The sequence below is a fragment of the Chiloscyllium plagiosum genome, unplaced genomic scaffold (genome assembly GCF_037043375.1).
Source record: "Chiloscyllium plagiosum isolate Xiang-an unplaced genomic scaffold, Cpla_swu_hap1 HiC_scaffold_24, whole genome shotgun sequence".
In the NCBI taxonomy this organism is placed as follows: domain Eukaryota; kingdom Metazoa; phylum Chordata; class Chondrichthyes; order Orectolobiformes; family Hemiscylliidae; genus Chiloscyllium; species Chiloscyllium plagiosum.
The window spans coordinates 40,857-64,389 of record NW_028270162.1 but is presented as its reverse complement, the minus strand read 5'-3'; the positions used below and the strand labels follow the sequence as shown (position 1 = coordinate 64,389).

General features: G+C 43.5%; 1 protein-coding gene across 1 annotated transcript in view; it reads left to right on the top strand.

Moving 5' to 3' along the window:
- Window positions 1-23,533, top strand: part of LOC122551076 (scavenger receptor class B member 1-like) — a gene marked incomplete at its 3' end in the record, with an annotated part of 62,627 nt that overhangs the window by 14,150 nt on the left and 24,944 nt on the right. The window contains exon 2 of the mRNA XM_043692719.2: window positions 12,437-12,597. Coding sequence (XP_043548654.2) covers window positions 12,437-12,597 — 161 coding nt within the window. The remainder of the gene's footprint in view (window positions 1-12,436; window positions 12,598-23,533) is intronic.

Genomic DNA, 23,533 nt, shown 5'->3' with positions numbered 1-23,533 from the left:
AGAAGCAAGCTCCTATGCATTACACAACTGAGACAGTATAAGGCTTTGGTCAGACCACATTTGGGATATTGAGTAGCTTATGGCCTCTTATCAAAGAATATGGTGGTCTTGGAGAGAGTTGGAGTTCAGAAAGATGAGTGGGTGTCTTTTTGAAACTTGCAGAATACTGAGAAATTTCCACAAAAAGGAGAGACGTGGACCTGAGGGCAAGCCTTTGAGTGAAGGGACAGTCCTTTTAGAACTATGGTGAGGAATAATTCCTTCAGCCAGAGGGTGGTGAATCTGTGGAATTCATTGCACAGAAGGTTGTGGAGGCTAAATTGTTCAGTATATTTAAGATCGAATATAGCACAGGGCCAGACCCTTCAATCCACCATGTCTGCCGGCTATGATGCTATTCTCTATTAATCCTATCTGCCTGCATATGATCTATATTCCTCTCTTTCTTGCATTTGTGTCTAAATTTAATGTCTCTTAAATATTACTATTGTATCTACTTCTATCACTTCTCCTGGCATATCACCTTTTTATTTTGGAAAAAAAAGGCTTTCCTCATATATTTTAAAGCTTTTCTCCCCCACTCTCCTCTTTAAACGTATGCCCTCTTTATTTGACATTTCCACCCTGGGGGTGGGGTGGGCAAGAATCTGACTATTCAGAGATGGATTATGGGGAGAAGGCAAGTGAATGGGTTTGAGAAAGAGATTTCAGTCATGATCAGATTGCAGTTGATGGGCCAAATGGCTTAATTCTGCTCTGACCTCTTATGATCTTGTATATGAAAGAGACCTTTTGGCCCATTGAATCTGTACTGTCAAAAACATACTACTACCTACACTCCATTCACTTCCTTGCATTAGGCCCATAGCCTTGAACGTTATGACATGTCAAATGCTTATCCAAGTTGTTTTAAAGGCTGTGAGGTTTTCTGTCTTAATTACCCTCCCAGGCAGTGCATTCCAGATGCCCACCAATATCTGGGTGAAAGTGTTTTTTCACAAGTTGCCTCTGAACCACTTGTTTTCGCTTTAAAATTTATGCCCTTTTGTTATTGACCGTTTTTGACTAAGGGGCACAGCTGCTTTCTGTTCGCCCTGTCTATGCATTTCATAATCTTATACAACTCTATCAGGTGCCCCTTCTCCACCCCAACCTTCTCTGTCTTTAAAGAAGTAAACTCAAGCCGATCTTGTTAGCTAAACTGCTCCATCCCAGGCAATGTGTTGCTGAATTTCATTTGCATTCTCTCCAATGCAATCTCATCCTTCCTATAATGCAGACACCAGAACTCTACACAGTTCTGTAAAGTTCCAACATAACCTCCCTGATCTTAATTTTTTAAAATTTTTGACCTCTTCTGAATAGGTTGATTTGGAAAAATGTTATTTCACACCTTGAATGGGTGGGACTTGAATCTAGCCACTCTGGTCCAGGTGTAGGGACACTACCACTGTGCCACAAGAGGGTCTTCTCTTTCTTCCTTTAATGTATACCGCAATTGATAAGCATTGTATCTGTTGCTAAACTGCTTTATTAACTTGTCCTGCCACTTTCCGGGATCTGTAGACAGGTGTCCCAAGATCCTTCTGTTGGATTCTTTTCCTGAGGTTTCTCACACAAGATGCAATTTGCACACACCAACTTCTGCAGATGATTAAAGTTTTAATAAAGCTTGTACAAGCTAGGTGACCCCCTTTTTTTGACGCCCCCCCCCCCCTCGCACTTTGCAGGCTTGCGATGTCAAGAGGCCCTGAATGAAGAAAACTCATCCCCTTTATACAGGTCAGTTGGTCATGCTTCAGAATTTCCGGCTTGCAGGCACCAGCTGTCTCCTCTTCACCATGGACATGCCATCTCCATCAGGATGATCTTGGGCTTCTCCACTTCTCCCTGGAAAGAACCAGTGCCATCCGCAATTAGCCGAAGGGCCTCTGCTGTATGGCTTTCTGACTCTGACTTTAAAGTATTGACAGATTGGAAGGTGGCTTTCCTGCACTTCTGGTCCAGAAAGAAAGGAAGGTGTCCACGGTGAAGAAGAAATAGCTGGTGGCTGCAAACTGGAAGTTCTGAATCTGGTATGAAGTTTCAGAAGAATCACAGATCTAAGTGGGAAGGCTCTGGACAAGGAGAGACAGCAAAAATAAATAAGAGGACAGGTAGGAAGACATAAGTTGGCTGAGAAGATTAGGGTGAATCCAAATAGATTCTTTAAATATATTAAGAAAAAAGAATAACTAGAGAGAATAAGACTCCACAAGACCACCTTGTTCCTTATTCATACTATTCCTACATTGCACTCATTGAGGAAAATCTACATCTCACTATTTGAGAGAACCCAAGCCATCAAGAAATAGGGTCAACCTTCCTGTCCTGTCTCTGACAGGATAGCATAAAGAAAGCAATTTTATGCACTTGTTTGTTCAATCTGGACAATGTTTGAGAGGCCAAGGTGTCACACTGGTATGCCATCTTTGAGTAAGAGGTATCCATATTTGAGTAAGAGGTAACAAGTGCAGATTCAGCAACAAAGCTTTCAAAAAAAAATCACCACACCAGGTTATAGTCCAACAGGTTTATTTGAAAGCACTAACTTTCAGAGCACTGCTCCTTCATCAAGTGGTTGTGGAGTATAAGATCATAAGACACAGAATTTATAGCAAAAGTTTACTGTGATGCAACTGAAATTATATATTGAAAAAGACCTGGATTGTTTAAGTCTCTCATCTTTTAGGATGACTGTTGGTTTCAGCTCTTATGTAAATCCCAGAACCTTTTTAAGTTACATTCTCAAGTGAACTTTAATAGGTGCCTTGTCATCTCCAATAATGCATTGAAGGTGTGAGGTGCTCTGTGTGAGGCTATCTGTGCCCAACTGTCCATAATGCCTTGCATTGTTTTGCTCACATTATTTGTTGAGCTCCATACCAGAACTGGTTGAAGGTACAGTCCCTCTTGGTACCTTGACTTCCACAGCTTTGACAGTGAAAAGAATCTGTATTTTGGACATGGCACCTTCCTAGGTCTTGACTGATACATTCCCAAATGTAATTTGTTCCCATGCGTAAAGGAGCACTTTATCTAATCTAATGCTCATTTCTTGCCATAGAATTGCCCAATCTTTATCACTACCAACGGTGAAATTACAAAGAGATCTTGACCAAATGGGTCAATGGGCTGAAAAATGGCAGATGGAGTTCAACTTGGATTATTGCAAGTTTTTGCATTTTGATACAACAAATAGGCAGGACACTTACAATTAATGGTAGGGCCTTAGATAGTGTTGGAGAACAGCAGGACCTAAGGGTTCAGATATGTAATTTTGAAGCTAGGATCACATATAGACAGAGTTGTTTAAAAAGGTGTTTGGCATGCTTGCCCTTTGTTCAATCTTTTGAGTATGATTTGGGGTATTATGTTGATGTTGTACAGGACATTGGTGAGGCCTCGTCTGGAATACTGTGTCCAGTTTTGGTTGCTCTGTTTATAGGAAGAATACTATTAAGGTGGAGAGGGTTCAGAAGAGATTTACCTGAATGTTGCTGGGTATGGAAGGTTGAACATTAGAACATTACAGCACAGTACAGGCCATTCAGCTCTCGATGGTTTCACAGCTTGGTGCAACAATCTGAAGCCCGTCTAACCAACACTATTCTATTTTCATCTATATGTCTATCGAATGACCATTTAAATGCCCTTAAAGTTGGCAAGTCTACTACTATTGCAGGCAGTGCGTTCCATGCCCCCACTACTGAGTAAAGAAACTACCTCTGACATCTGTCCTATATCTGTCGCCCCTCAATTTGAAGCTATGTCCCCTCATGCTAGCCATCACCGTCTGAGGAAAAAGGCTCTCGCTGTCCACCCTGTATAACCCTTTGATTATCTTATGTCTCAATTAAATCACATCTCAACTTTCTTCTCTCTAACAAAAATAGCCTCAAGTCCATCAGCCTTTCCTCATAAGACCTTCCCTTCAGGCAACATCCTAGTAAATTTCCAAAGCTTCCACATCCTTCCTATAATGCAGTGACTAGAACTGTATGCAATACTCCAAGTGTGGTGCACCAGTGTTTTGTACAGCTGCAGCATGACCTCATAGCTCTGAAACTCAATCCTCCTCTTAATAAAAGCTAACCAAACGTACACCATCTTAACAACCCTATCAACCTGGGTGGCAACTTTCAGGGATCTACGTACATGGACACAGAGATCTCTCCACTCCTCTACACTACCAAGAATCTTACCAATAGCCTAGTACTTGGCATTCCTGTTGCTCCTTCCAAAGTGAATCACTTCAAACTTTTCTGTTTTAAAACCCATTTGCCACCTCTCAGCCCAACTCTGCAGCTTATCTATGTGCATCTGTAACCTGCAACATCCTTTTGGCACTATCCACAACTCCACTGACTTTGGGTTAGTAAACTTGCAGATGACACTATTCTCCTACACCCTCATGTAGGTCGTTTCTAAAAATGACCAGCAGCACTGGCCCCAAATAGATCCTTGCAATACACAGCTATTAACAACTCCAGGATGAACATCTCCCATCAATCACTAACCTCTTTGTTCTTTCAACTAGCCAATTTCTGATCCAAACTTCTAAATCACCCTCAATTCCATCCGTATTTTGTGCAATCGCTACCATGGGGAACCCTCTCAAATGTCTTACTGAAATCCATATACACCACATCAACTGCTTTACCCTCATCCACCTGTTTGGTCACCTTCTCAAAGAACCCGATAAGGTTAGTGAGGCATGACCTACCCTTCTCAACTGTGTTGACCTATCCCTAATTAACTTATTCCTCTCTAGGTGATTATAAATCCTATCTCTTATAACCTTTTCCAACACTTTACCCACAATCGAAGTAAGGCTCACGGGTCTACAATTAGCAGGGTCGTCTCTACTCCCCTTCTTGAACAAGGGAACAACATTTGCTGTCCTCCAGACTTCTGGCACTATTCCTGTCGACAATGACGACATACAGATCAAAGCCAAAGGCTCAATGTCCTCCCTGGCTTCTCAGAGAATGAATCCCATCCAGCACAGGGAACTTATCTATTTTTACACTTTGCAGAATTGCTAACACCTCCTTGTGAACCTCAATCCCATCTAGTCTAACAGCCTGTATCTCCATATTCTCCTCGACAACACTGTCTTTTTCCAGCGTGCATGCTGACGAAAAATATTCATTTACCACTTCCCCTATCTCCTAAGATTCTCTGCATAACTTCCCACTACTATCCTTGATTGGCCCTTACCTTAGTCAAGTCATTCTTTTTACTCCTGATATACTGATCGAAAGCCTTAGGATTTTCCTTGGTCCTATTTGCCAACGGCTTCTCATGTCCTGTCTTGGCTCCTCTTAGCTCTTTCTTTAGATCTTTCCTGGCTAAATTGTTACTCGAGTGCCCTAACCTGACCCTTCATGTCTCATCCTAACACAAGCCTTTTTCCTCTTGACAAGAGCTTCAACCTCTTCAGTGAAGCATGACTCTCTTGCTTGACAAATTCCTCCCTGCCTGTCAGGTAATACTTAAGGACAAGCAGTAGCTCTTCCTTGAATAAACTCCACATTTCAATTGTGCCCATCCCCTGCAGTTTCCTTCCCTATCCTATGCACCCTAGATCTTACCTAATGGCATCATCGTCTTTCCCCCAGCTATAACTCTTGCCCTGTGGTGTATGTACCTATCCCTTTCCATTGGTAAAGTAAACATAATGGTAGGGTTCTTAGTAAGGTGGAGGAGCAGAGGGATCTTGGGGTCTATGTTCATAGCTCTTTGAAAGTTGCCACTCAGGTGGATAGAGCTTGTAAGAAGGCCTATGGTGTATTAGCGTTCATTAGCAGAGGGATTGAATTCAAGAGTCGTGAGGTGATGTTGCAGCTGTTCAGGACCTTGGTAAGGCCACAGTTGGAGTACTGTGTGCAGTTCTGGTCGCCTCATTTTAGGAAAGATGTGGAAGCTTTGGAGAGGGTGCAGAGGAGATTTACCAGGATGTTGCCTGGAATGGAGAATAGGTCATATGAGGATAGGTTGAGAGTGCTAGGCCTTTTCTCATTGGAATGGCGAAGGATGAGGGGTGACTTGATAGAGGTTTATAAGATGATCAGGGAATAGATAGAGTAGACAGTCAGAGACTTTTTCCCCGGGTACAACAGAGTGTTACAAGGGGACATAAATTTAAGGTGAAGGGTGGAAGGTATAGGGGGGATGTCAGGGGTAGGTTCTTTACCCAGAGAGTGGTGGGGGCATGGAATGTGCTGCCTGTGGGAGTGGCAGAGTCAGAATCTTTGGTGACCTTTAGGCAGCAATTGGATAGGTACATGGATAGGTGCTTAAGCTAGGACAAATGTTCGGCACAACATCGTGGGCCGAAGGGCCTGTTCTGTGCTGTATTGTTCTTTGTTCTATAACCAAATGGTGATCACTAAGACCAAAGTGCTTACCTCCTCCAAATCTAACACCTGGCCACGTTCATTACCCAGTACCAAATCCAATCTGGCCTCGCCCCTTGTTGGTCTGTCTATTTACTTTGTCAAGAAACCCTCCTGCACACATTGGACAAAACCTGACCCATCTAAAGTAGTCAAACTATAGTATTCCCAGTCAATGTTTGGTAAGTTGAAGTCTCCCATAACAATTACCTTGTTACACTCGCTCCAATCCAGAATCATCTTTGCTATCCTTTCCTCTGTCTCTGGAACTGTTTGGAGCCCTAAAGAAAACTCCCAACAGGGTGACCTTTCCTTTCCTGTTTCTAACCTCAGCCCATACAGCCCCAGTAGACGAGTCCTCAAGCATCCTTTCTGCCATTGTAATACTGTCCTTGACTAACAATGCCACACCTCTTCTTCACCCCCCCACCCCCCCTCCCCCCCCCCCCCCCCCCCCCCCCCCCCCCCCCATCTTTTCTGTTCTCACTGAAACATCTAAACCGCGGAACCTGCAACAACTATTCCTGTCCTTGCTCTACCCATGTCTTTGAAATGGCCACAACGTTGAAATCCCAAGTACTAACCCATGCTGCAAGTAGACTCACCTTATTCCAGATGTTCCTGATGTTGAAGTAGACACACTTCAAACCAACCTGTTGCTTGCTGGTGCCCTCTTGTGACCTTGAAACCTTATTTCTGACCTCACTACTTAACTTCCTGTATACTGGAACTAAAATGTAGGGTCCAGTCACGGCACGGTGGCACAGTGGTTAGCACTGCTGCTTCGCAGCGCCAGAGACCCGGGTTCAATTCCCGACTCAGGCGACTGACTGTGTGGAGTTTGCACGTTCTCCCCGTGTCTGCATGGGTTTCCTCCGGGGGCTCCGGTTTCCTCCCACAGTCACAAAGATGTGCAGGTCAGGTGAATTGGCCATGCTAAATTGCCCGTAGTGTTAGGTAAAGGGGTAAATGTAGCGGTATGGGTGGGTTACGCTTTGGCGGGTCGGTGTGGACTTGTTGGGCCGAAGGGCCTGTTTCCACACTGTAAGTAATCTAATCCAATCTAATCAGTCTCCCTGCTGAATTAGTTTTAAACCCTTCTGAAGACCATAAGCAAATTTATACCCCACCCCCACACCTTGTAGGATATTGAGTTATAAGGAAAGTCTGGGACTTTTTTTTTGCACTGGAGCATAAGAGATTGAGAGGTAGCCATTGAGATTGTTAAAATCATGAGGGGTATAGATAGGGTTTCCCTCTTAGATGGGGGATTTCAAGGCTGGGGACATATTTTTACAGTGAGTGGTGAGCAGTTTAAAGACGAGGGACTTTTTGTTTTAAAACACAGGGTAATTTGCATGTGGAATGAACTTCCTGAGGAAGTGGTGGATGCAGACAAAGTTACCATGTTTAATAGACATTTCAATAAGTACATGATAGGAAAGGTTTGGAGGGATATGGGCCAGGAGAAGAGGGTGGGATTTTGCCTGAGTGTGTTTTTTTTAAAAAAAAAAGTTCGAGATTAAATGCAATTGATTTGTCCTTGTTATCCAGGCCATGTTCAAAGTATGGCATTAAGAAACCCTAACAAAACTAGAATTGATGGTAGGGGAAACCTCTCCACTATTTGGAGTCATACTTGACACAACGGAGGATGATTATTGGAGGGCAATCATCATGGTTCCAGGACACCTCTGCAGGAGCTCCTCAGGGTTGTGTCCTAGGCCCAATCATCTTCAGCAATAACCTGTCCTTCATAAGATCAGAAGTGGGGATGTTTGTTGATTGTGCAATGTTCAGCACCATTCCTGACTACTCATCCACTGAAACAGTCCATGTTCAAATGCAACAAGATCTGGACAAAGTCCAGGTTTAGGCTGAAAAGTGACAACTAATTTTCATGCCCCATAAATGTAAAGACCACATTATCAAAAAAATTCACGTATTTTTAATGGTGGACAGGAATGAGAAAATAACATTCTTTAAAAAACCAAGGATTGTTGCATGTTTTGAAAGCAAGTAACCTGATGCCCATCATAAGCATCATTGCTTGTATGAACAGAGGCTGAAGTGAGCTTGCAGTTGAACTGGAGACAAGAGGTTGACTATGGGTGGAGCTTTGGTTAGTACAAGAAGCTCAGTGGTGGCTGATTGCTCCAGAGATCAATGACAAAGGTCTTCTGCTTACCAACAACTATGTGATTGGTTCTTAAGTAGTTGAATAGAACAATACAGCGCAGAACAGGCCCGTCAGCCCTCTGTTGCACCGACCTGTAAACTACTCAAGCCCTTACCACACTCTGCGTAAAGAACCCACCTCTGACGTCCGTCTTAAATCTGTCACCCCTCAATTTGTAGCTATGCTCCCTCGTACAAGCTGACATCATCATCCTCGGAAAAAGACTTTCACTCTCTACCCTATGTAATTCTCTGATCATCTTGTATGTCTCTATCAAATCCCCTCTTAGCCGCCGCCTTTCCAATGAGAACAGACCCAAGTGTCTCAGCCTTTCCTCATAAGACATTCCCTCCAGACCAGGCAACATCCTTGTAGATCTCCTCTGCACCTTTTCCAATGCTTCCACATCCTTCCCGAAATATGGCGACCAGAACTGTACACAATATTCCAAGGATGGCCACGCCAGCGTTTTGTATAGTTGCAGCATGCTATTGCGGCTCCAGAACTCAAAACCTCTACCAATGAAACCTAACACACCGTATGCTGCCTTAACAGCACTAGCCACCTGGGTGGCAACTTTCAGGGATCTATGTACATGGACTCCAAGATCCCTCTGCACATCCACACTACCAAGAACCTTTCCAGTGACCCAGTACTCTACCTGTTATTTTTTTCCAAAGTGCGTCACCTCACATTTAGCTGCATTGAAGTCCATTTGCTACCTCTCAGCCCAATTCTGCAGTTTATCCAAGTCCCCCCCCCTCCCCCCCCCCCCCCCACAACCTGTAACTTTCTTCCAAACTGTCCACTACTCCACTGACTTTAGTGTCATCTGCAAATTTACTAATCCATCCACCTATGCCTGCGTCAAAGTCATTTATAAAAATGGCAAACAACAGTGGTCCCAAAACAGATCCTAGTGGCACACCACTAGTAACCGGACTCCAGACTGAATATTTTCCATCAACCACCACTCGTTGCCTTCTTTCAGAAATCCTGTTTCCAATCCAAACTGCTAAATCACCCTCAATCCCATGCCTCTGTATTTTCTCCAACAGCCTACCATGTGGAACCTTATCAAAGGCTTCACTGAAGTCCGTGTATACCACGTCAACTGCCCTACCCTCATCTACATACTTGGTCACCTTCTCAAAAACCTCAGTGAGGTTTGTGAGACACGACCGGCCCTTGACGAAACCATGTTGACTATCTGAAATCAAATTGTTGCTTGCTAGATGATGATAAATCTTATCTCTCATAATCCTTTCCAAAACCTTTCCTACAACAGAAGGTAAGGCTCACTGGTCTTTAATTACCCGGGTCATCTCTACTGCCCTTCTTGAACAAGGGCACAACATTTGCAATCCTCCAGTCCTCTGGTACTAAACCTGTAGTCAAAGACGACTCAAATATCAAAGCCAAATGCTCTGTTATCTCCTCTCTAGCTTCCCAGAGAATCCTTGGATAAATCCCATTTGGTCCTGGAGACTTGTCCACTTTCACTCCTAGAATTGATTAACGTCTGTTTTGTAACTAACCTTGATCCTTTCTAGTCTAATATCTCGTACCTCATTCTTCTCCTCTAGAATACTCTCCTTTTCCTGAGTGAAGACCGATGAGAAATGTTCATTTAGCACCTCTGATCTCCACAAGGTCCACACTAACTTCACACTTCTGTCTTTGACTGGCCCTATTCCAACCCTAGCCATTCTTTTATTCTTAACATACCTATAGAAAGCTTTAGGGTTCTCCTTTATTCTATTTGCTAAAGACTGCTCGTGTCCTCTCTTTGCTCTTCTTAACTCTCTCTTTAAACCCTTCCTAGCTGATCTGTAACTCTCCATCGCCTCATTTTGAACCATCTTGCCTCATCAACACACAAGCCTCCTTCTTCTTCTTAACAAGAGATGCAGTTTCTGTCATAAACCACGGTTCCCTTACCTTATCACTTCCTCTCTGCCTGACAGGGACATACCTATCAAGGACACACAATATCTGTTCCTTAAACCAGCTCCACAATTCCATTGTCTGCATCTGCTGCATTTTGCTACCCCATTCTATGCATCCTAATTCTTGCCTAATCGCATTATAATTGCTCTTGCCCCATCGATAACTCTTGACCTGTGGCATGTACCATGCCTTTCCATCGCTAAGCTAAACATAACTGAACTATGGTCACGCTCTCCAAAGTACTCACCTACAACTAAATCAAACACCAAGCCTGGTTCATTACCAAGCACTAGATCCAGTGTGGCCTCCCCTCTTGTGAACCCTTCAACATACTGTGTTAGGAAACCCTCCTGTAGACATTGGACAAAAACTGATCCATCCGACGTACTAGAGTTGTAGCATTTCCAGTCAATAGCTTAGGGCTTTGTACAAGATACATTAAAAATCTTCAGATTATTACTAGCTTAGGAACTCTGTCTGTAGTAAAGGGTTGCCTTAAAGAGAACCACTTTTTCCTTCAGTAGCTGAAAGCTGTGACTTTTAATTGAAAAGCCAGAGACCTTTTTAATAAGTGAACCAGCTGCTCTGTGCCTCTTGCAAACTAGTGAAATAATCCAGAGAGGGGCAACTGTGAAACTGTTCTGAACAGTTCAAGAATCAGAACAATCTCAGGAACAGGATTCCTGTAAATAGGAATCACTGAACTGCCACCTTAGTCTTTCTGTCCATCCATAACCCCTATGTTTTCAAGTGTGTGTGTAAACGGGGAATGGTTTATGACAGGCTTTAACCAGTAGGAATATGTCAACCGTGTCTATTGTTAACCTGTTGGTAGAATTTATTTATCTAAAATAATTTGTCATTCTTGTTGGATGCAGAAACCTAGTCCATATTTTCTGCTAAAGTGTCTTTTGACTGGAAAATTGCATAGTCTTCAAATTTATCTTTTGTGATTACTCTGGGAATAGCAGGGTTCAGTTTCCAGCATGTTACCTCAGTGAGGTATAGCGAAATTTCAGGTAATGACTCTCTTCGACAAAAGAGAATTTAACCACTGTTATTTGACATTCAGTTCCATTGCCATCACTGTGTCCCTCACTGTCAACATCCTGGGAATGCCATTGACCAAGAACTGTGCTGGATCATCCACGTAAGTACACTGGCTACAAAAGCAGGTTGGAGGCTATTCTCTACGGGGTAAAAACCATGACTGCAGATGCTGGAAACCAGATTCTGGATTAGTGGTGCTGGAAGAGCACAGCAGTTCAGGCAGCATCCGAGGAGCAGTGAAATCAACATTTCGGGCAAAGGCCCTTTGTTTTACTGCTCAGATGCTGCCTGAACTGCTGTGCTCTTCCAGCACCACTAATCCAGCTATTCTGTACCTGCCTGGGTAAGTGTGACCACCACCAGCTCCATTACTGGCTCATGATCCCAGAATGCCTTTCTCTGTACTGTGGGCGTAATTAGGACTTCAAGAAGGTAGCTCACTGCTTCTTCATGAGGGCAATTAGACATGGGGCAATAAAAGCTGGTTCAGCCCACTATGCTTATTCTGTGAAAGCATTTCAATTGAACAAAACAAGCTGTGATTGCATTCGCAGTTGGATTGAACAAGTATGTGAAGGAAAGTGTCAAAAAGGATATGAAAACAGTGGTTTCACATGGTGAAGGCTAACTTCTCTGTCGGGTAAATGCTAAAGTGAGGCGTTAAGATAATTTGATTCTGATTCAAAATATTGACGTAGCCGTATAACCAGGAAGCCAACTTTGATTTTAGGCCTTTTGAGAAGCTGCTAACTCTAATTTTAATTTGAGGAGTTTTTAACTTGAACTGAATTTTTTTCCATGTTTTTATTGTGACTAGAAAGTTCGGATTGATCCAGATAGTGGCCTGGCCTACACCATGTGGCGAGACATTCCCGTACCATTCTACATGTCGCTGTATTTCTTTGAGGTTAAAAATCCTCAAGAAATTCTGCGTGGTGAGAAGCCAGTTCTTGAGCAGCGTGGGCCTTATGTTTACAGGTATGTTTCACAGTCATGTTCTCTTTTTTTTTAACTTTCAAATGCAACCCACCATTTAAATGTGAAAGGGAAAGAGTTGAAGTCGAAATGTTACTGTTGATCTGTTTCTTTTCTGGATGAATCCTCTTGTGGTGTCACACAGTTGACTGGACAAAGTAGAGAGAAGTTGTTTCCACTCATAAAAGAAACAGAGCTTCGATTCTCCTTTCTCTCTCTTCAGATCCAAGATATGGCTACCTTCTTGGGACATTCCTTATTTCAGCCCCCATCTCCAACTCTCTACAGCACATCAGTGACATTATTAGTGCTCCTTCCCTCTTCCATTTGAAATTAGAAAAAGTATAGATTTCGATTTTCCTGTAAAGACCCCATCCCATTGTCTCAGTTTCTTCATCTCCATTGCATCTGTTCCAAAGATGCCAACTTCTAAAGGCAGTTTCAGAACTGAAACCAGCATGCCCATTCTAAAAGATGAGACTTAACAAACACTCCATGTCTTTTTCAATATATAATTTCAGTTACGTCATAGATGTAACTTTTGCTATAGATCCTTATGATCTTATACTGCACAATCACCTGATGAAGAAGCAGCACTCTGAAAGTTTGAACTTCCAAATAAACCTGTTGGATTATAACCTGGTGTTGTGATTTTCAACTTTGTTCACCCCAGTCCCACACCAGTGCCTCCAAATTATCACAATGAGAGTCATCACATCCAGCATTGCTCAAACCTTTGAATATAGCAGTTGGGATGTTATTGAGGTTGTGCAGTACATTGGGGAGGCCTCTTAAGTACTGTGTCCAGTTCTGGTCGTTCTGCAATACGAAGAATGATATTCAGCTGGAGAGGGTTCAGAAGAGATTCACTAGGATGTTCCTGGGAATGGAGGATTTAGGTTATAAGGAGAGGCTGGAACATTTTTCACTGGAGCATGGGAAGTTGAGGGGTGACCTTGTAGAGGTTTATAATATCATGAGGGATATAGACCAAGTGAATGGCAGGTGTCTTTTTTTCCCCAGGATGGGGGGTTTTGATACTAGAGGGCATATTTTTAAGGTGAGAAGAGAGATTTTAAAAAGACATGGGGGCAGGAGAGGTAATTTTTTTTTGTGTGTGTGGTTCATGTGTGGCATGAGGTGCCAGAGGAAGTGGTGGATATGGCTACAGTTACAACATTTAAAAGATAAGTACATGAAGAAATATTTGGAGGGATATGACCTGCAGGCAGGTGGGATTAGATTAGTTTGATTGATTAGCATGGACTGATTGGACTGTTTCTGTACCGTATGACTGACTGACTATAAATAGATTGCAAAGGGATTTGAGTGACCTAATGCATAGATAAGTGTTAGCATGTAGGTTTAGAAAGTAATTAGGAAAGCTAATAGTTCATTGCAAGGGTTATTGAATGCAAATGTCAGGAGGTTATTCCATGTTACACAGTTAAAAATCACACAACACCAGGTTATAGTCCAACAGGTTTAATTGGAAGCACACTGTTGGACTATAACCTGGTGTTGCGATTTTTAACTTTGTACACCCCAGTCCAACACCGGCATCTCCAAATCATGTTACACAGGACATTGTTGAGACCACATCTGGAGTAGTGTGCAGTTTTTGTCTCATTTAAGGAAGAACATAAATGTGTTGTAATCAGTCCAGTGAAAGTTTACCATAATGACTGGAATGGGTGGTTGCCTTGAGGGAAGAGTGGATAGATGAGGCTTGGAACCACTATTTTACAGTAAGAGTCTACACAATTGAACAAATTCCTGAGGGATCTTGACAAGGTGGATGTGGAGAGGATGATATCCATATGATATGAGGTTTTGACAGAAATCCAAACTACACCTGTTTTAATTGAATGTATTTCTCTTTCCTTTGTTGAAGTTTAACCGTTTCTTTCTTGATCAGTTTTTAAGTGTAGATTGTATGGAGTTATATCCAGTGATCAAGGTCATGCTGATTACAGTGGTCATGACTGACCAGGTCATTCTCCCCTTTGATTCCAGCAGTTACTCTCTTGCACTCTGCTATTAACAGTTTGCAATTAGGAAGAGGTTTCAGCCAGTGATTTTTGATTTGTTCATTGACAACACGATGGCAATAGTCCTTAAAGTACTGGCAACACTCCAGTTGCCCCAACTCTTTGAGCAATTTGTTGCATTTCTTCTTGTTTGTGTGTGTTTGTGTAGAGTAAAGTATGTTGTACAGTGTCGTCTCTCTCTGGCACTATCTTAAAGCACAAAAATAAACCAAAACATAGAATATGAAGGCAGAAAGATAAAGTATTCACATTTACAGTCCTTCTTGTAAAGTGCTCCACCATGGGTTTGGTAGCCAAGCAGGAGTAACCTTTGCTGTTGTTTCTACTTCCTCTGGTCTGAGATGTTTTTAAGTCATTACTTTTATTTAACCACCTTCTGATTTGCGAATGGACTCTGAATTTCCACTTGACCAGAAAGAATGAATGAGTGATTTGTCAAGCAGCAAAACTGGGGTAAGGGTTGAAATTTAATTTTTCACAACTTTCCAATGCTCGTCTAGTAGAAGCTGTTATTAAAATTGTATTTTGCTATGCTCTACAAATACTGCTGTTGTACACAAACTAATTTGTTCATTCAGTGATACTTGGAGAACTTTAAAAGTCTTGGGACTGATTTTGCTTTGTTTGAATATAATCAGTTGACTACATTTTGTTTACACTTCAAAATCTCACTGTTTCACTTGATGCATTCTTTTTTAAAAAAAGGAATGCATTGTGTATGCAACACTGCATGTGATTCCACGCAACTTGTGTAAATGTTGCATGACCAATTCAGTCCTGTTTGAATCAAGAATATCTGACTTCATTTGGCCTAAATCTCAAACAATTTTAAATGTGTAATGTTGAAAGCTACTTAATACAGTAGTTCATTATCTCTTTCAAGATAATATACAATCCATGGATAATAAATTTGTGAAAGACTGCATTCCGTTCTACTTATTTTTTCATGTGTTTTGACCAAAGCCAGCTCTTTGCTTGTTTTTGTTTTGTCTCTTTAATGCTTCAGTGTGAACCACTTTTGATTTACCACTAGCTTCACTCAGAGGGTGAAAATGTAGATCTCCAGTTAACTGTTGGATTGGAATTGAACTATTGCTATTTGTTGTTGTGAACTGTACACTGGCTAATTGGTCCTTTGATTCCCTGAAGTACAGCATCTTAATGCTGTATTAAAAGCAACATTATTCAAAATCACTGATCTCGGTCTCATTTGGGGAAATGGGCCCAGTTTGAACATCCACCTTTTTAGAAGAGTTCCAATTTTCCTGAGGCTTAATGGCAGTATGACTGGATGATTAATCCAGGAGCTGGAAATGTGTTGCTGGAAAAGCGCAGCAGGTCAGGCAGCATCCAGGGAACAGGAGAATCGACGTTTCGGGCATAAGCCCTTCAGGAATGAGGAAAGTTTGTCCAGCAGGCTAAGATAAAAGGTAGGGAGGAGGGACTTGGGGGAGGGGCGTCGGAAATGTGATAGGTGGAAAGAGGTCAAGGTGAGGGTGATAGGTCACCACTGGGGTGGGGGCGGAGAGGTCGGGAAGAAGATTGCAGGTTAGGAAGGCGGTGCTGAATTTGATGGATTAGACTGAGACCAGGTGGGGGGGAGGGGAAATGAGGAAACTGGTGAAATCCGAGTTCATCCCTTGTGGTTGGAGGGTTCCTAGGCGGAAGATGAGGCGCTCTTCCTCCAACCGTCGTTTTGTTGTGGTCTGGCGACGGAGGAGTCCAAAGACCTGCATATCCTTGGTGGAGTGGGAGGGGGAATTGAAATGTTGAGCTACAGGGTGGTTGGGTTGGTTGGTCCGGGTGTCCCAGAGGTGTTCTCTGAAACACTCCGCAAGTAGCCGGCCTGTCTCCCCAATATAGAGGAGGCCACATCGGGTGCAGAGGATGCAATAGATGATATGTGTGGAGGTGCAGGTGAATCTGTGGCGGATATGGAAGTTTCCTTTGGGGCCTTGGAGGGAGGTGAGGGGGGAGGTGTGGGCGCAAGTCTTGCACCTCCTGCGGTTGCAGGGGAAGGTGCCGGGTGTGGAGGTTGGGTTGGTGGGGGGTGTGTACCTGATGAGGGAGTCACTGAGGGAATGGTCTTTACGGAATGCTGATAGGGGAGGGGAGGGAAATATATCCTTGGTGGTGGGGTCCGTTTGGAGGTAGCGGAAATGACGGCGGATGATGCGCTGAACATGGAGATTGGTGGGGTGGTAGGTGAGGACCAGTGGGGTTCTGTCCTGGTGGCGGTTGGAGGGGCGGGGCTCAAGGGCGGAGGAGCGGGAAGTGGAAGAGATGCGGTGGAGGGCATCGTCGGCCACGTTGGTGGGGGGGGAATTGCGGTCCTTGAAGAAGGAGGCCATCTGGGTTGTGCGTTTTTGGAACTGGTCCTCCTGGGAGCAGATGCGGCGGAGTCGAAGGAATTGGGAGAATGGGATGGCGTTTTTACAGGGGGCAGGATGGGAGGAGGTGTAGTCCAGGTAGCTGTGGGAGTCGGTCGGTTTGTAGTAGATGTCCGTGTTGATTCGGTCGCCTGAGATAGAAATAGAAAGGTCGAGGAAGGGGAGGGAGGAATCTGAGACTGTCCAGGTGAATTTGAGGTCGGGGTGGAAGGTGTTGGTGAAGTGGATGAACTGTTCAACCTCCTCGTGGGAGCACGAGGCGGCGCCGATACAGTCATTGATGTAGCGGAGGAAAAGGTGGGGGGTGGGGCCAGTGTAGTTGCGGAAGATGGATTGTTCCACATATCCTACGAAGAGGCAGGCATAGCTGGGGCCCATGCGGGTGCCCATGGCTACTCCTTTCGTTTGGAGGAAGTGGGAGGATTGGAAAGAGAAGTTGTTCAGGGTGAGGACCAGTTCAGTCAGTCGAAGGAGGGTGTCAGTGGAAGGGTACTGGTCGGTACGGCGGGAAAGAAAGAAGCGGAGGGCTTTGAGTCCTTCGTGATGGGGGATGGAGGTGTACAGGGACTGGATGTCCATGGTGAAAATAAGGCGCTGGGGACCGGGGAAGCGAAAATCATGGAGCAGGTGGAGGGCATGGGTGGTGTCCCGAACGTAGGTGGGGAGTTCTTGGACTAAGGGGGACAGGATGGTGTCAAGATATGTGGAGATGAGTTCGGTGGGGCAGGAGCAGGCGGAGACAATGGGTCGGCCGGGGCAGTCAGGCATGGAGCAGGTGGAGGGCATGGGTGGTGTCCTGAACGTAGGTGGGGCATGGAGCAGGTGGAGCAGATTAATCCAGGAGCCCAGGCTAATGTTCCAGACCGGTGGAATCTATAATCCAAGTCCGTTAGGGAAATAGAATTAATCCCTAACAATGGAACAACCTTTAAAAAAAAATCCAGTTCACTAAAATTTTTAAATCTATTCCCTTCATCTGTAAATCCCTTTTTTTCTTTTGCCTCTGACCCTAATCTTCCCTACTTCACTCCTCCCTCCCCCCCCCCCCCCCCCCCCCCCCCCCCCCCCCCCCCACCAACCACTCCTAATGTTTATTAACCTACTGCGGACTTTGGGATTTCCCCTTACCTGTTAATCCTTACTCATAATTCCACTTTGCTCTCCCTAAGCCTTTGGTGTTCCTATTGATTCTCAATTTATTTTGCTTCCACTGTCAAAAGCGCACCTTATTTTAATTTCTAACTCCTTGGTCATCCAGGGAACTCTGGATTTGTTTGTCCACACATTTGCATGAGAAGGAATATACCTCGAGTCCACTGAAGCCATTTGTCATTTTCATAACAGTGCAAATAAATTGCATGTTGAAATAAATAAATATGATCTGATAGCTACTATGCAGATGTAACTACAGGATGACAAAGGTTTGTGCCCTGAATATTGACAAGATTGACATTCAAGGGGAAGAAAAGACGGGTTAAGGTGAAGGGTGACACTCTTAATCAAGGATGGTATTTAAGCAATTGTTAGAGATGACCTCAGTTCAGGACATCAGATGGTACAAGTGTTTTGAGTGGAGATGAGAAACAGTAGTGGAAAAGAAGTAACTACTCGGAGGTATGTACAGCCCCCTAACAGCAACCACAATGTAAGATGAAATATTGGGTGTCTGTCCATTACTGTAGTGATTACTTGTGAACATCCAAGGGTGCAATCTTCGAAGTAATATAAGCTGGGTTCCCAAATAACAATCTTTTTTTTGAAGCTGTTAACTTCTGAACCCAACTTCAAAATAATTCTTTTTAGACTTACAACTAGATATTCACTTTGAACTGGAAGGTACCAAAAGATCTTAATCTCATTCACTTTGTTTCCAACTGAGCTGAGTCTGTTCTACAATGATCAAATAACGAGCTGCAATGGCTAAAAGGTCATCATCGTAAGGGCTGATTGTACCAAATAGGCTCCTGAGCTGACAGGTCATTCGGTGACAAGCTAGGACTGTCCAAGGATGTAAAAGGCAACAGATTGTAATTCTGCAAGGTCTATAGCAAAGCATGCTAGACCATATACCAGTCACGTGAGTACAGAAGAAAATGCCCAATTTGTGCATAAATCCATTAATTGCTCTGTCATTAATAAGGATGTTGATCAACTGATCATTTCACGAGAAATTTGTTGATTCCATCAACCTCAACAATTGAACTTCTCACTCCATGCAAAGTTCCTTGTGAACAGTGTTTCAAGATTGCAACTGACTTTCATGTCCGAGGACATGGCTACATTCTGGTGTCTGACTATTTCACTAAAGTTCCTCCTTGAGACAAAACGAAGATGCTGTGAGTTGTGGGGATGAATACATTGACCCCCTATATTCATTAGAAGTCACATGACACCAATCCAACAGGTTTATTTGAAGTCATAAGCTTTCAGAGCAGTGCTCCTTCATCAGGTGCAGCCTAGTCGTGAGGACCAATATTTTCTCATAAATTGTCTGACAATGGTCCTCAGTTCACTAATTATCCTATAAAATGTGAAGGAAATGGGGTATTCAATCTATTGCTTCTTCTCCCTACCCTCTAGTGAATGTCTCACAAGTTGCACTGTTTGCTACAAAATCTGTAATTATTCTGAGGCAGACCCTTGTGCTCTGATCAAAAGTAAGCTTTCCATCTGTTCGTTCTTGGGGCCTTTTACAGACTGGAGTACAAGCTGACTTTTCAAAATGTAAACCTTTCTTGGGATGTGGGCAGTGAAGTAAAAAGAATAGTTATTGCCTGTTCCTAGTTGCCTTTGAGAAAGTGGTGGTGAACTGCCATGTTGAACTACTGCAATATGTGTCCTGTCTTTAGGGAGGGAGTACCAGCATCTTAATCCAACAACAGTGAACGATATTCTTCCAAGTCAGGATGATTGGTTTGGCGAGGAATTTGCAGGTCATTCTCATGTTTCTGCTGCCCTTCACATTTTGGATGGTCATGGAACTATTGACATCATAGAGCCCATTCAGCTCATCGTCTGCCCCAACCCTCCCAAGGGCATCCTGTTCAGACCCAGGCTCCTATCCTAATGTAATCCCGCATTTACTATGTCTAATCCCCCAAGCTTGCACATTTGAGAATTAAATTAACAACAGTGAAATTCGCAACTGGTCTTGGAGGAACTGTTTGGGTGAAGTTCACAGCACAGAAGCCGATAAGTATAGTGTTTTTAAGTGTGACCTCCAGAAAGTCTGCAGTAGCAAGTAGAGTGGGATCTTTCTTGATTATGGTTTTTTTGAGTATGTCTCTTGATTAAACTTAAAATATAAGCCATAACTATTAATTTAACCTGAGGCAGTGTTTTGTAGAGGAATAAGACAGTGTTATTTTCTGGGTTTGTAGGAGCAAAAATGGCCTTTAGTAGAGTGATATGTGCTTGTCAGAAGTGGGAGTTTAAAGAGAGTTTAAGGGTTACTGCAGATTATATCTGCAATAAATACTGTTGGTTGTGAATCTTTATCGGATCGAATTGATCGGTTGGAGAGACAGTTAGAAGCAATGAGGAATTTGCAATAGCAACAGTATGTGATGGATGGCAGTTATAGGAAGGAGGTACTGTCTCAGATACAGTCACAAAGATAGGGTAACTCCAGGAAAGGTAAGAGAGGTAGGCAGCTAGTGCAGGAGCCTTCTGTGTCTATACCCATTTCAAACAAGTATGCTGTTTTTGAAAATATAGGGGGTGACGGATTCTCAGGGAACGTAGCACAAACAGCCAAGTTTCTGGTATTGAGACTGGCTCGAAAGCAACGAGGGATTCGTCTGATTCCAAGAGATCAATTGTGTTAGGGGATTCTGTAGTCCGAGGTACAGACAGAAGTTTCTGTGGCCAGCAGAGGAAAAGCAGAATGGTGTTGCCTTCCTGGTGCCAGGATCAAGGATGTCTGAGGGTGCGAATGTTCTCATGGGGAGAGGGGCCAGCAAGAGGTCATTGTCCACATTAGAACCAACAACATAGGAAGGGAAAAGGTTGAGATTCTGAAGGGAGGTTACAGAGAGTTAGTGATATAATGAGGAAAAAGATCAATCTGAGACTGGTACAGTTGAGAACAGAAGCGAGTCAAACAGGCAGGGCAGGCAGGGACAGGGTAGGACTAATAAATTAAACTGCATTTATTTCAATGCAAGGTTCCTAACAGGGAAGGCAGATGAACTCAGGGCATGGTTAGGAACATGGGACTGGGATATCATTGCAATGACAGAGACATGGCTCAGGGATGGGCAGGACTGGCAGCTTAATATTCCAGGATACAAATGCTACAGGAAGGACAGAAAGGGAGGCGAGAGAGGAGGGAGAATGGCGTTTTTGATAAGGAATAGCATTACAGCTGTGCTGAGAGAGGGTATTCCTGAAAATACGTCTAGGGAGGTTATTTGGGTGGAACTGAGAAATAAGAAAGGGATGATCACCTTATTGGGGCTGTATTATAGACCTGAAAATGTGTTGCTGGAAAAGCGCAGCAGGTCAGGCAGCATCCAAGGAACAGGAGAATCGACGTTTCGGGCATTAGCCCTGCCTGACCTGCTGCGCTTTTCCAGCAACACATTTTCAGCTCTGATCTCCAGCATCTGCAGACCTCACTTTCTCCTGTATTATAGACCCCCTAATAGTCAGAGGGAAATTGAGAAACAAACTTGTAAGGAGATCTCAGCTATCTGTAAGAATAATAGGGTGGTTATGGTAGGGAATTTTAACTTTCCAAACAGACTGGGACTGCCATAGTGTTAAGGGTTTAGATGGAGAGGAATTTGTTAAGTGTGTACAAGACAATTTTCTGATTCAGTATGTGGATGTACCCACTAGAGAAGGTGCAAAACTTGATGTACTCTTGGGAAATAAGGCAGGACAGGTGACTGAGGTGTCAATGGGGGAGCACTTTGGGGCCAGCGACCATAATTCCATTAGATTTAAAATAGTGATGGAAAAGGATAGACCAGATCTAAAAGTTGAAATTCTAAATTGGAGAAAGGCCAATTTTGATGGGATTAGGCAAGAACTTTCGAAAGCCGATTAGGAGCAGATGTTCGCAGGTAAAGGGACAGCTGGAAAATGGGAAGCCTTCAGAAATGAGATAATGAGAATCCAGAGAAAGTATATTCCTGTCAGTATAGGGAATGCTGGATGACTAAAGAAATTGAGGGTTTGGTTAAGAAAAAGGAGGAAGTCTATGTAAGGTATAGACAGGATAGATCGAGTGAATCCTTAGAATATAAAGACAGTAGGAGTATACTTGAGGGAAAGCAGGAGGGCAAAAAGGGGGACATGAAATAGCTTTGGCAAATAGAATTCAGGAGAATCCAAAGGGTTTTTACAAATACATTAAGGACAAAAGGGTAACTAGGGAGAGAATAGGGCCCCTCAAAGATCAGCAAGGTGGCCTTTGTGTGGAGCCACAAAAAATGGGGGAGATACTAAATGAGCATTTTGCTTCAGTATTTACTGTGGAAAAGGATATGGAAGATAAACTCTAGGGAAATAGATGGTGACACCTTGCAAAATGTCCATATTGCAGAAGAAGTGCTGGATGTCTTGAAACGCATAAAGGTAGATAAATGCCCAGCACCTGATCCATTTGAATACAGAACTGGCTCAAAGGTAGAAGACAGAGGGTGGTGGTGGAGGGTTATCTTTCAGACTGGAGGCCTGTGACCAGTGGAGTGCCACAAGGATCGGTGCTGGGTCCTCTATCTTTTGTTATTTTATATAAATGATTTGGATGTGAGCATAAGAGGTACAGTTATTAAGTTTGCAGATGACACCAAAATTGGAGGTGTAGTGGACAGTGAAGAAGGTTACCTCAGATTACAACAGGATCTGGACCAGATGGGCCAATGGGCTGAGAAGTGGCAGATAGAGTTTAATTCAGATAAATGTGAGGTTCTGCATTTTGGGAAAGCAAATCTTTGCAGGATTTACACACTTAATGGTAAGGTCCTAGGGAGTGTTGCTGAACAAAGAGACCTTGGAGTGCAGGTTTGTAGCTCCTTGAAAGTGGAGTCGCAGGTAGATAGGATAGGGAAGAAGGTGTTTGGTATGCTTTCCTTTATTGGTCAGAGTATTGAGTACAGGAGTTGGGAGGTCATGTTGTGGCTGTACAGGACATTGGTTAGGCCACTGTTGGAATATTGCGTGCAATTCTGGTCTCCTTCCTTTTGGAAAGATGTTGTGAAACTTGAAAGGGTTCAGAAAAGATTTACAAGGATGTTGCCAGGGTTGGAAGAGTTGCGCTACAGGGAGAGGCTGAACAGGCTGGGGCTGTTTTCCCTGGAGCGTCGGAGGCTGAGGGGTGATCTTATAGAGGTTTACAAAATCATGAGGGGCATGGATCGGATAAATAGACAAAGTATTTTCCCTGGGGTTGGGGAGTCCAGAACAAGAGGGCATAGGTTTAGGGTGAGTGGGGTAAGATATAAAAGGGACCTAAAGGGAAACTCTTTCACGCAGAGGGTGGTACATGTA